This window comes from Toxotes jaculatrix, chromosome 22 (assembly GCF_017976425.1).
Source record: "Toxotes jaculatrix isolate fToxJac2 chromosome 22, fToxJac2.pri, whole genome shotgun sequence".
In the NCBI taxonomy this organism is placed as follows: domain Eukaryota; kingdom Metazoa; phylum Chordata; class Actinopteri; family Toxotidae; genus Toxotes; species Toxotes jaculatrix.
Genome location: NC_054415.1, coordinates 8454389 through 8468479, shown reverse-complemented (window position 1 = coordinate 8468479; position 14091 = coordinate 8454389). Strand labels below are relative to the sequence as shown.

General features: G+C 40.6%; 1 protein-coding gene across 2 annotated transcripts; it reads left to right on the top strand.

Moving 5' to 3' along the window:
* Positions 1-224: 224 nt before the first annotated feature.
* On the top strand, positions 225-11210 carry pkp2 (plakophilin 2). 2 transcript variants are annotated; one of them, XR_005893000.1, is made up of 13 exons: positions 225-532; positions 2328-2398; positions 3184-3821; positions 3989-4127; positions 4890-5097; positions 5351-5528; positions 7085-7202; positions 7404-7565; positions 8254-8430; positions 8813-8966; positions 9136-9206; positions 9660-9747; positions 10110-10158. XR_005893000.1 is itself a non-coding variant. In XM_041030572.1 (13 exons), the coding sequence occupies exons 1-13, from the start codon at positions 340-342 to the stop codon at positions 10170-10172; spliced, it is 2382 nt and encodes a 793-aa protein (XP_040886506.1). In that variant the 5' UTR covers positions 225-339; the 3' UTR covers positions 10173-11210. The 2 variants fall into 2 exon arrangements, 1 of the variants encoding a protein (XP_040886506.1); XM_041030572.1 differs by having other exon boundaries at positions 9136-9328; positions 10110-11210.
* Positions 11211-14091: the final 2881 nt, after the last annotated feature.

Below are 14091 nucleotides of genomic sequence, written 5' to 3'. Positions count from 1 at the left end.
CAAAATATCTGGTGTGTTGGAGGGGTATTCACACAGATCCTATACTTAAGTAATTCAAAGTATTAGCAACACAGATTGATAATACTCCAATACAAGTGAGTATTCTGGTTACATTCCACACTCAGTGCAAAGCTACGTCACCCACGCAGCAGCGACACCTGACACCTCAGGTGCGTCGCCTCAAGCCCCGCCCCCCCCCCCCGGCAGTACGTTGGTCGACCCACCTGAGTGATTCGAGGGACAACAAAGCAAGACAACATTCATCCAGGAAAAGAAGTCCCCGTCTGGTCAGATGAATCGACCGGTCTGAACTCCTACCGGCGTTGGGTTTTGTTCACAATGGACAAGGTGTGTTTTAAATCAGCGTTACCTGCTCGGGACTCATTCGTGCTGGACGACACCAGTCTGGCTCTGCCGGACGAGCCGACCGCAATATCCTTGGCGAAACTTAACTCAAACGACCGGCGTCTGCGGGTTTCTCAGCAAGTTCAGTTCACTCTTGCACGGAGGGCGAAGAGGAGTGTGTCCAATGGTAATGTTTCAAGTTTTCCTCTATGGTTATAATCAGTGTGTGGCTCTCAGATATTTTACACAGGTATTCACAACATAATAATACTAAAGGTAATTACTGTGGGTGTTGCACTCTGGAGACCAAGGCCATTCATTTGTCCCCCCTCCCACTATTCATATTGACAACAAAGAATAATTGTCTCTCTTAAATTATATCTATTTTTTAACGTTATCTTGTGAACCACAGTGTTAAGACTCTTAAACCACACTGTTAAAAAATACTCCCCAGCATTTTTAGGCTTTAAATGAAGCATGAGTATGTTAATGAGTTGGGAGCAGCTTAACCAAAGAGGGATTTTCTATGATACAACCTCTCCTAGCTGTTAGAGGCCTGATTATTTTACATACGGAGCCAAAGTTAAAGAAAAAACAGGGAACGATGTGTACATTTGAGAAGCAGAACAATATTTGTCTTCTCTCCTGTCCCATTAATTTTCTTGTGACCACCCTAAGGGGTCCCGATCCTCAGGTTGGGAACACTGCCTTAGACTATGAGGCGCCTTTGTTTGAAGTGTAGCCTACTGGAGGTCTATTATCATTTAGACCAAATACAAGCAATTTTTTTTGCTGTGACAGGTTTGCATGCTGCATAGTAGCTTACCTGTCCAACAGGTTCCTGCAGTTTCATCATTCCGCCTAAAGGCTGATGAAAGTGACACCTGACAAAGCTTGAATTTAATGTCTCACCCACTTCCCAGCTTTCCCAGGGGTTATGCCCTCATTCTTAGGTAGATGTAGGTGAGTCATCTGTGAACTCCAGTCAGTCATTAACCAAACATCATGATATTTTTAAGACAGCATTGACGCATCGATGAAGGATCTTATCATTGCCCATCAGTCAGCTTCTTATATGTATTTGCACAAGATGATTTAGCATATTGGCAGACAATGTAGGAAGGAAGAGTGAAAGAGACTTCCTCCTGACTAGACTGTTAAGAGTTAGAGATAAAATTCCTGAACAAAACTAGGAGTGAAGACATTTTAAAACCTGTGCTTTCATCCCCCAAAGACTGACTAACCAGTGACATGAAAAACAGCATAAATTTGGTTCATATTATCAGTTAATCTGCCACATGTTAATTCATCAATTAATGGTTTGGTTATAAAAGGTCAAAAAAATGTCCATCATAGTTTCTCAGAGCCAAAGATGACATCTTCTTATGGCTTGTTTTGTCTGACCAAAAGTCTGAAACTTAAAAATATTCAGTTAACTCGCAGCAAATCCTCTTATTTGAGCATTAGATCAAGGTAGTGATTGAAATCTATAATAATCAAGTAATTGTTTCAGCTCTACATGACAATACACACGTGTTACACTGATTCTAAATTACTTAGTGTTGTTCTTTAGTTATATCCTGTTACACTAAACTGAGGGAAGGTGTTGAAATAAAAAGAAACTGTTGTGCCTTCGGGGGGAGATATAATTTACACCGAATGTACTAGACATGTTTGTCAGTTAATGATAAACTAAACTAATAGACATATACAAGATTTAACGTCTCTGTTTTAATCTCACTGCCGCCTCCTCTGCCTTCCTCTCGTCAATCCCTCTTAATGCAAATGAACAGAACACGACATTTGGTTTGCAGGTTACAAAGACAGCACTGAGTGTGTACTCTACTGTGTACTGTACACACTGCGTCCTGCCAGGGTGGGAGTCACACCTGTGACCCGAGGAAGTGTTGGTGTTGCCATGCTTTTAGGTAATTACAGTGTGAAATTGGACACTCTAACAAAACCTCTTCAACTTGTTTCAGGAGGTGTCCATTTACAGAAAAACAGAGCCAAGAGCTTTGATGCTTCAGATGGATATTTACAAAACGTGAAGGTAAGGGTCTTTTACGTCTGCTTACTTTTACTTCTTTCATTACTCATGCATGCACCAACACACACGTAAACCATGTAGTGACATTTATCCTCTCCATACTGTGTTACTGAACGGTTTATCTGTCATTGTTCAGTTAAAACTGACCTGATCTGACCTGTCCATTATAAAAGCAGTGCATCAACTCGTAGATGTTCATCACGCTGCTCTTTAAATATTGTGCGCCATAATTTGAATGTAGTCAAATGATCTGAAGCTGCTTAATGTGGAAAGCCTCCTGACAAATGAATCATTGTATTATCTTGACACAATTTATGACATTTTAACAGTGTTTACTCCAGCTCTATGGAGCCCTGACGCTGACAAAATAAAATAAACTGAAGTTTTAATTTATTTTTATTTAGTTTTAATCCCAAGTGATTAGTGGTAAAATAAAACAGTGTTTTATTAAAACTTAATGCATGATGAAGAAGCAGTGCTGCCCAGAGGGTGTTTTCTAACCTCATCTTGTAAACACAATTATGGCTGGAGCCCTTGGCAAATGACCACTATCACCACCACCAGCTCCCAACTAGAAACTATGTTTGGCAGAAGAGGAATCTTACATATAGCTCCTTTCAATGCATTGTATAACTTAAAGTAACTCATTAACTGTACAAGGCTTCATAATTCCCTTTTACACGGGTAATTACTGTATAGTACTGTGCTTTTTGGACTATCATGCTGTGTAAAACAAGTCCAACCAGAGGAATAGCAAAATACATATGTCACTCTTTTTTTTTTCACAGGTGAATGGATTGGCCTTCACCAACTGCTCTCTTTCAAGCAGCCATGTGCAGAGACCTTCCAGACCTTCCAGGCGAGTGGAAGTGTCTCCACCACCAAGCCCAATACCTCACCGTCGCTTCAATTATAGTACACACCATTTTGGGACATACACCCTCCCTGGACCCAGTCAGTCACAGAGGAGGGACATTCTGCTGGACCACTCATTTGGGTCTGAATCATTTCAGCGCTACGCCTTCTCAGAGGCACCTCGTTTCATCCGGCCACAGGCATCCACGTCTGCACGTGGGAGCTTCTGCCAGAGGTCACTGAGACAGACGGCAGGGCAGCAGCCTACGTTTTCAAATCCAGCGTTTCGGCAGAGTGGTGAATACGGCTCTCGCTGGAATCATAACCAAACTGTTGTGAAACAGGAGAAACACAGCATGCACAACAACATGCACAGTGGTGATATGATGTTTGGTGCTACTCAACCCGAAGAAGGGCTGTTCTGGCTGACTCAGGTCAGGGGGGAAGGCCGAGGGCCCCACAGACTGAATTCATACCCACCCTCGGTCGTCAGTTTGGAGGTGGACCTGGGTGGGCAGACGGAGGTAGAACTCCCTGGTCAGCAGATACAGGCACAGAATGTCATGACACTGTAAGATTGTGTGTTTGTTTGCATTCATTCTCTCTGTGTTCACTTTGCACATTTAATAATTGAATACATTCGTGCATTGTCCTGATGTTTGACTCAGGCCATGAACTTTATTCTGAATCATTCGTGGATTGTACATTTCCTCATGTATGGCTGTCTTCTTCACTCAGGACATCACAGAACAAGCCTCCAGAGATGACGTTAGAGAGGGCCGTGAACCTGTTGACCCAGGATGACGAGGAAACGCTGATCTGTGCAGCCAGCCACATACAGAATCAATGTTTCAAGAGCCCCGAAGCTAAAAAGATGGTATGTTTAATCATATGCAGTGCATGGGATCATTTCACATTGATTCAGAGTAGAATCTGTTGGCAGCTCAATGTGTAAAATCTAACTTTGCTTACCAAATATTCGAGTTGAGTTTTTTCGCCCTTGTACCTTGTACCTGTTGGTACAGTGAAATGTACTCATGTCTTCCTTAGTTGTTGTGTCAGGAACAGCCATTAATTTTCTGAACAGGATTGGTTTTAAGAGGAGAGTTTTCATTTGCAGCACTTCTCAAAAAAATCAAAATGGCATTTTTGGTGGAACGTGCTAATGGGATCTCAAACTAGTACTCCCAGCAGACAAGATAATCTAGAGGGTTAAGATCTGGACCACAGTGTAATGATTAAAGGCTTTAATACAGTGACTCCTAATATTATTGTGGGTGGGAGAAACACGCAAACTCCACACAGAAAAGCACAGTTGTTGCTCTGGTGCTTTTAGAAATGTGCATATTCTCAGTATAGCAGATAAACATTTTTATACTCTTTTGGCAAAGAGTTCTCTGAGACACTGATATGGTATTATAGGTGGTTTATCAGGAACAATAAAACAGCTTATCTAATAATGTGATGAAATGACGTTAGCCCTTTCATGTTGATATAAAAGTCTTTGACAGATTACGTGGCCATGAATGATTATCAGATAACATTTTCTGAATATCATGGCTTATATTCATGATGTTTGTTTATGTTTGCATCTGTCTGTTTAGGAATCTGTCAGTCAATGACCCACTCTTGTTTCCAGGTGTATTATCTCCGTGGAATCAGAAAGCTCCTGCAGCTCCTCCACAGTGACAATGAGGAGGTGCAGCGTGTCGCCGCCGGGGCGCTGCGCAATGTTGTTTACCAGAGCAACGAAAACAAAATGGAGGTGAAGGAAAATGATGGCTTGGCGACCATTTTGAGTGCACTGAAGAGCAGCCGCGATGTGGAGATGAGACGACAACTCACTGGTCAGTTGTTTTTACTTTGCTACATGAGTAGGAGCTCAGATCTTTAAAACCACATTTTCTACTTTTAATAAATGATTGTTGCACAACTTGACAACATTGTCAACCCAAGTTACTTTATTTGTTTTATATGGACACACATTGGCTTTAAGATCTTTAGGATCTTACTACTGTGGGTGTTATATTTACAGGGCCAGCTAAAATTTTGAAACAAACGTCTTTGCAAATAATATATACACTTCCATCTAACTCCTAGGTCTTCTGTGGAACCTCTCCTCTCATGACCTTTTGAAGGAGCGCCTCTCCAGAGAATCCTTGTCTGTCCTCACCCAGTCAGTCCTCGTGCCCAGTTCTGGCATTTCCGAAGGAGAGAACCCAAAAGACGAGCTCCTAGCTGATCCTGATGTTTTCCACTCTGCTACAGGCTGCCTGAGGTAGGCTTGTCTGTTAGCTGTGAAACTAAATACTCAGAAGTGCTTTTGCAGTGTAGATTATAGATCGGAGTAAGCAGACACCATTACTGGTGTCAGATAATCAGCTCATACCAAATTAATTTGAGTGCAGAAATATTCATGCACTCTGCTTGAAATCAAATAAATAACTCGGTATCCTGAATAAAAATTGACTGTGCTGTGGCACGTACGGAAAAACTGATGGAGAAAGTTAAAAGTTTACAGTTTGTCAGCAGTGAAATAAATAGCACAGTAGAGCCCATGCTTTGGTCACTGTGCAGCATACGCCAATAATTTTTATGATATTACAAAGGGCAAGAGTTAACAGATGGCAGAGCTTCAGTCATACACAGTCTCTCTGCCAAGCTGAGTTATGTGTAAACAGTCTCTCTACATGCTGTAAAGCTGTGTTATTCATTTGAATTCTGCTGTAATAAGAAGCAGGAAACACTGACTACACTTCTGTGGAAAAGAACCGTTGCCCTCTTTAGACCTGTGACAGAAAAACTTTATTGAGTTTGTGCCAACAATTTAAAAAACAAATAAACAAAATACAAAAAAACAAAAAGACAGTTACATGATGATAGATTAAAGAAATATCCAGATTTTCCTGTTTTGGTTTAGTGATCACAGGCAGTCAAAAATGCCAAAGAACTGAATACATCTGTCAGCAATGTATGTCAGTGATATACAGTGATACTGGCAGCTTCTTCATGAGCTTCAAATTCTGTGAGCTGGTAGTCAGTTCATTGACTACCAGCTACACCATCAAATAAAGCCCAAATGAAATCAGATACTTCTTTCTTATTAGTCACCAAAATTGATTAGTAATCACCATCCTGTTTACTGTACAATTACTCTGCTATCATGGCATCTAGTTAAACCACGATTAATCTGCTGTGGTGTAAGATTATGTATCATATTGTTGGTTTCTAATTGAACATGTTCTTGTGTGGACATATATCATCTCTTTGTTTACAAAGCAGGAGATATCAGACGCACTGCTCCCCTGGCAACTGTAGCCGGATGAAAAGAGTGAAAGACTGAATTATTCATCGAGCTCTCTCTCTTCTCTTCTCTTCTCTTCTCTCCGCTCCGCTGAGCTGAAATCACTCAGTCCTCGCTGGCCCAGTGTTATCAAGTTCTCCTTATCATGTTCTCAGACCCTTTTGAGCTCCCCATGGATGAGAAAAATGATGAGTTCCTCTCATTATATTCCATCAAAGAACCCATTGTGTGGAGTTAGAATGTTAATTGTTGTATGTATTTTCCTTGGGAAGAAGTTGGATTACGGAAAAATGTTTTGGTCGTCTGTGAAATAATTCATAATGATTGCAACTGGCTTTGGAACAGCCTGAGCTCCAAAATCGTGCATCCATTAACTTGTACGACTTAACTGGCTTATTACAATGTGGGAATTCTTTGTTGTTAACATTGCTGACTTTACTGATATGGTTCAGTGAGAATGAAAACTGCTTATCTGATTAAAACGCACAAATGTCACATTACCTTGATTGCTTTGAAATTTTTGCTTCCAGAAATCTGAGCTCTGCTGGTCCAGATGGCAGGAAGGCGATGAGGAACTGCGAGAATCTCATTGACTCTCTGGTCTACTACATCCGGAGCTCCGTAGCTGACTATAAGACAGATGATGAGGTGAAATGAAAATGATGAGCATCCCAGAGAAAACATTTATCTTCACAGTTGGTTTCACAACAGACTTGATCTAAAATGCAGCTTTACAAACAGGAAAAAAGAGGAATTTCTACATCTGCTCATATGGTGTATCTGTGCATTAAACAACGTACCATACTGTATATAATTTAACATCTAGCTATACTTGTATCTGCTCTGAAGTCCACAGAGAACTGTGTCTGCATCCTGCACAACCTGTCTTATCAGATAGAGGCAGAGCTTCCTAGGGAATACACCCAAGACCTCAGAGAATCTCGACAAAATTTGGCTCTCAAGCAAAAGACTGTCAGCTGCTTTCCTTCTCGCAGTGCCAAGATCACAGAGGTAACCCCTTTCGGACAATAACCACACTGACCATACAAAATATGTGGTATAGTGTTTGACAGCAGTTATGTGAGAACTGCTGGATTGCTGCAGGTTTAATCACCTGTAAAACAGCTTCTTCAGGTGATCATGTTTATCTCTCTGTTGTTATTTGCATGAAGAGAAACATCAAAACAAATACATGACATTTTCTCTGAACTTTGATCAGATATATTTTTATACACAGGCCTGAGTTCAATAGTCATAAAAATACTTTGATGTTTTACAGGAGGGATTTTGATATAATTTTACTTGTATTTAGCATGCATGACAAGACATAAATGAAAAATAAGCACGGGGATGCTACAGATTGGAAAATGCATTTTAATTAAAAACTTCCTTACAAGTCATTGGGTGCGCATTAGACCCTGTAAACAATCATCTGCATTGCAGCTGCTCAGATGCTGCAGTGTGAATTCTTTCTAATCATGTGAATTTACAGTATGATGATGCAGCAGAATGGCACTGAAGCTCAGCCAGTCTCCCCTGGTTAACTAACTTTAAATGCCCACACGGACACACACACAGGCACACACACACACACACACAATGAGAGCAAGAAGAAGCTGTATGTATGCCACCTCCTGTTGTCAATATGAACCCAGTGAACCCATCTGAAAGCTGCATCTCGTCACCTGTGTCTTCCCAGCATCTGGAGCGACAGAGCCCTCTGCTGGAGGAGAAGGCTAACCCCTGTGGCATAGAGTGGCTGTGGAGCTCCATCACTGTCCGCATGTACCTGTCACTGATCGCCCGCAGTGTGCGCCACTACACCCAGGAGGCTGCCATCGGAGCCCTGCAGAACATCACAGCTGGAAACGGCGCGGTAAGACGGGACAGATGTAAACTTCAGTTCAGCTCTGCTTCTTTTTACAGTTTCACAGGTTCGTTCTGGAGCATAAACAGAGAGAAAGAACTGTTATACATATTGACCAGACAGCTTTCTTTTCACTTATTTTGTGTTGTAGTTGTGGGTTGGAGGAGGCAGATAATTTGGACTACAGTGATTGTAGGGTAGTAGTTGATACTGTAAGTTTGTATAAGTTAGGTTAGGTTTGTGGCAGGGATACAGAATTATTAAAATTATAAGTTATTACTTCAGTTATTATGATAAATAATTAAAAAATGCCCATCACAAGTTACCACAATCCAAAGTGATGTCTTAACCTTTGTCTGAGCACCATGTATTTCACACTGTGGTCTGTCAGGTGACTGAGGCCATTGCTTTCACCATCGTCCGGCGGGAAAATGGTCTTCAGCATGTGAGGAAGACGTTACAGGAGGGAGAGAGGGATGTGAGGAGGATGTCCATATCTCTAATAAGAAACCTCTCTCGCTACCAGGACCTGCACCCTGACATTGGTAACTTTCCATTCAAACCACAAGATACTTTGGCATTTTGAATATTAGCCTTTTATTTTTCTCCACAAAGCATTTGTTTGCTAACCTTTCTGTCTCCACTTGGACCGTGAACTGTACCTTTTTAATTTTTACACACTTCATATCTTTTATGTGTTTCTTCCTGCCAAAGTGAGGCAGGTGTTGCCGGAGGTGGTGGGGATGCTGCCCAACGACGACACCGGCACCGACCTGCCCACCGAGGTGACGGCTTCTCTGTGTCATATCCTGATTAACCTGAGTCAAAGTGACTCGCAGAACGTCAGAGCCATCATCAACCAGGGAGCCCTTCCAAAGATCATCAACATCAGCAGCGTACATGATGAGTTAGTCCACACTCACAGTTTCCTCTTTGACGATTAGCAGGCTCTGAAGAACACAGTGACATGCTTATGAATAAGTTTAGTGCAAGACCATAAAATACAAAAAATAACTTGGAAGAGAATAGAAGCAGAAAAGTGAGGAATCTGGAAAGAAAAACTAAAACATGTAGAATCCGCTGTCCTTCAGTTCACTGCAGGTACACATCCCATTTCAGAGAGAATTTATCTAAAAGCAAAATACCTCAAACCTCTGACATGAAGTTATACGTATGTAGCTATATTAGATGTTCATGCAGAATGTAGGACAGAATAATTTCACCTTTCTGTGTCCCAGTTTTAGACCAACCAGAGCGGGTCAGGCTGCATGTGTCCTGCTGCACACCATGTGGAAACACAGTGATCTCCATAGGGCCTTCAAGAAGGTGGGTTCATATTTCCTCTGTCCAGTTCAGTCAGTCAGTTTTCATGAAATCTGTTGCCAATGTCTGTGCGTGTGTTAAAACATAAGATAGGTTTGTTGAACCAAGGTTGGCTACGATATGATGCAGTTTATTCTAACATAGCTAACTCTGTAAAGTGTGTGGTTGTATTTGGCAACATTAACTCTATAGGATTGATTTGTGAGGTATTTAATTCACCAGTTTAGCCACCTGGTATTTGCGTTATTACCACAGGGGGGCACTAAAGTAAAACATTCCCAATCCTACAAATACTAGCTCTAAGAGCCTCTACAGTACAAGTAAAATATAATGTCCAGAATTAACACCTTCTTCTTTCTCAACAGTGTGGGTACAGGAAAACTGATTTCATTAACTCGAGAACAACAAAGGCTGTGAACTCTGGATGAAACTGAGCCGAAGATCCTTTTTACCAAACTCACACTTAAACACTTTAACGGTATCAGCACTTGCAGTCACAAGTCACTCGAAGCACTGTTTTCCTGTAACCTGGATTTTTTCATCAGTGCTGCAAATGAAACATTATAAACTATTTCCCTTAGAAGACCCAGGAAGCTGAGCTTTAAAATGTCCCCTCTGTGTTTGAATATGTTGCTCTGACTGTCAGTGCTGATGATAGTGTTATGTAGCTTAAGGACATACATGGATTTGGTGTTTTGGTAATATTGGAAAGAGGTGAAGAGTGAGGTGTTGTAGTGAAACGGAGACAGGTAACAGAACATTAAAGTCAACAACACGTGAAGGGCCACTTTTCATTTCATGCGGCCTTTAAAGCACTTTTTTTTTAGCTTGTTAACATTCTTCATCAAATGAATCAGATACTTCTGATCGATGTCTTCGTGCCTCATGTTCAGAAAAACTGACAGATGAATGTAGAAACTCCTGGAAACATAACATCCCTCTACCAGTGAAAGTTAATGGCATTTAAATAATTCCTTTATGTTTGTCTAGTTTGTTTTTTTTTTTTCTATAGCGGCAGCTTGATAATTAATGATAGTGCTGTGTGTTTTTAAGCACTTCAGGTAAGAACCACAATGAAAAAAATTTAATATTTACATAAATAAAATTGTGAAGGATGAAGATCAATCAAACTTTTTTTGGCAAAAGCGTTAAACTGTTAATGTATGTATATAAATGTTTTTAACACAGAATGACTTCCTACTGTAACACAAAACAAGCTGATCTTCTGCCTTCTTGAGTTGTTTGCTCAAAAGAGTAAACTATTTTGAATAAACTTTATTGTTCATTATCTTTCCTTTACACTGTAGGTGTGATGAATGAGATGGCACTTCACCTCAGTCTTCTTAATCTTCCTGTTGCCTGAAAAAAAGTTGCCATTAATCAAAAAAGCTTAGAACTGACAAAGATCAATGAATATCATTAAGTTCATAGACCTTTATGTTTAAAAACCTGACTTATACAGAGGTTGCTCAACATTAAACCATAATTAAACCAAAACAGTTAAACTCTCAATCATTTGCAAATGAGGTGTGGAGGACAAGGTCTGTGCCAGTGGACTGGACTCAAACTGGTGTTTGGCTTCATTCCCTGGGCTTTGTTCCCTGTGACTTTGAGGCGAGCTGCACTGCGGCACAGCTGAAGGTGGGGAGGGAGCTGGCCCTGGAGGCTGGGTGTCAGTCAACATGACCGCTCCCAGACAAGACACTAGAAATGAGAAGAAGGAAGTATGACATGAAACGTAGGTGAGCAGGTCCAGAAGTCACAACTCTGAGGTGAAGAAACCCCGCACCGACGGTCTATTCAGAAATAAGAAGCTCATCCTCAGAGCCTTGGTGGTCTCGCTCAGACACTTTTTGTTTAAACAGCCAAATTCCCCCAGAGATCCATTTTGTTTAATGAAGCGGGTCCCAACTGGGAAATCTACAAAGGCCTCACTTGATTTCAGGCGGTGGTTGGATTTTCTAAATCAAATTAACAGTATCCCACAAAGTAATTACAGCTTTGTATCAGTGATTCTCCCTGTATCTGCGTATCCAGCCTGCACAAGAGCGAGAATGTGTGGCAGCAGAAAGAACTTAGTCTCTGTCTGCAAGTACATAGGACATAATGGAGCATGACATGACATAAAATTGCTTTCGAGCACTGATATGATATTCTTCCTGCTGTTTTCTGGCTTCATGCTGAGCTGCTGCTGGATGCTTTTATGTGTCTAAAACAAATTTGAAGCGCATTTCATACTGAATGTAGTTGCATGTGTAGTACAAGACGGAAAATGCAAGATAAATCACAAAAGGGACATGGGATAATTTTAATGTTTTCAGATTTAAATGTGTTTCTTGCAAAGATGCAGAACCTTTTCTTCAGGTCAATAAAATAAGGAAAGTAGAGGTTTGTAGTTAATATGTCCTGCAGAGGGCAGTGGTGTAGCATTAACATAACAGCTCATCAGTCACCTCAATGAAGAGCAGAGAAAAGATTCACTGTAAAATTGTCCCCAAGTGGTACTTTGTCCTCAAATAACATTTATTTTTCATATTCATAAACTCTCAATCCCACATGTTTTAAGTGGTTTAGCTCTCAGATTAAACCCTAAGCCTTTCTATTTGAGGAACTAAACTCTGCACTTTTCCTCTTTTTCACTAATAATCTCTAATTCACCCACTTTGTGAACTATTTTGGTGACAAAGTCCGTGAATATCACGGCTTTGGTTTTGGCGCAAGGAGAGGGAAAAGCTCTGAAGAAGCCAAATCCTTTTAACAACAGCCTTCTTGTCTCCCCACAGCTTATGCTGCTCTGAGAATTGGTCAGATTTATTATTTCACAAGGAGAGCCTCATCTTTTTTTGTAACGAATAAGGTGACCAGACTTAAAGACAAGCATCATGGGGATTAGTTGATAAGAATAATTAAATGTTCACATTGGTAATTTTCCTTCAAAATTGCCCATAGTAAGTTACTTTCCTTTTCAGTGAGAGGGATAAACTACTTAGACGCCTGAAGAATTATATTTATAGTCCAACACAGAAATAATATATGTCCAAAATACCAAAATAGCCAATGGTAACAGGTGTTGAGACACATGAGAATGGATTTGTTTGCTACTGGAGCAGAGCGGTGAAGTGGGCCATACTGGGGTTGTCACATAATGACTGAACATGTTTGATACACGGAAAGAAAGAAAGGATTCTTTCACAGATCAGCAGCAGTGGAAAACAGGCTAAAAAGAAGCGAGTTTGACTTTTTTTTTTTTTTTTTTTTTTTTTTTAACTTTACACTGAGGCCATTGTCAGTGGTGTCAACGCTCAGGCCAAATTGCTATCCACTGACATAACCACTCAAGAACATTTGGGATCTGAAATGAAGTAATTTTTTTGCAGCACTCGCTGCAGCATGTCATGGTTTCCTGGGAATATGTGTGTCTTTACCCCTCTGATCCTTTGAGAATGTCTGGAATGAGGTACCACCCGGTAATGTCACAAACCCAGACACAGTATGAACAGTGTTTTAAGTCAGGACCAGATGGTTGTGAGTGCAGGGGTCGTTGCGCTTCATAGGTACCCGGTACTGCAACCCAAAGACACAGCAGTTCAACAAACTGTGAGAAAAAGAATAGGCAGTTAATTGTATATTGAAATTAAAATGTATTTAAATACAGTTTGGTCTGTCAACTATAAAAACAATTTGTGACAAAACTAATTGATGGGGCAAAAGTAATAAGACATCAGACAAAATGTTTACACTGTTCCTACTTTATTGAAGCTAACATGTCAATCCGATAGTATATTTTTATGTTTGTTTTATACATATATATCCTTTGGTACATGCTGAGTCTTGTCTGAACCCCCAGAAAGACATGAATAATATGAATAAGCAGCACTTTATTTAGTGATTCCTGCCTGCTGTGTAAAGCAACAATCAAAATGACAAAGCATTGTGTTTCAGCTGCCATACTGGTTTAAAAGCAGACTTTTTAAAAGATTAAAAACTTGATTCATTTTAGTTTCAGAGCTGCCTGTTGTTAATGAGCTCAGCTGTAGGCGTTTCTCTCTCTCGTCAGGAGGCATTGCCTACAGCTGAGCTTAGTTTTTAAAAGAGCCACAGTCTGCTCATGAGCATGGCCACTTCTCTGCCTGAGAGGGTGTGTTGTGTGTCCATCTCTTTTTTTCTTTTCTTTTTGTTTCTGGCTTTTAAAATTTTTATTTTGTCTACATTTATGGCAGTTTTGGAGTCATTTCAAAGCAAGCGCCTCTTTCCTCTTTGGCACCACACCTTGGTCTTGGTTTCAAAGAACCCATGTTCCCCTTGAGCCCAGTTATTTTCTTGCCTCTGTTTTGTCCATGTTTGAGT

Bases quoted from the DNA above. Each gene is read 5' to 3' on its own strand.
- pkp2 (XM_041030572.1), top strand. From the start codon at position 340: ATGGACAAGGTGTGTTTTAAATCAGCGTTACCTGCTCGGGACTCATTC. The intron at 5,098-5,350 runs GTCAGTTGTTTT...TCTAACTCCTAG, and splicing joins GATGAGACGACAACTCACTG to GTCTTCTGTGGAACCTCTCC. The intron at 8,431-8,812 runs GTAAGACGGGAC...GTGGTCTGTCAG, and splicing joins TCACAGCTGGAAACGGCGCG to GTGACTGAGGCCATTGCTTT.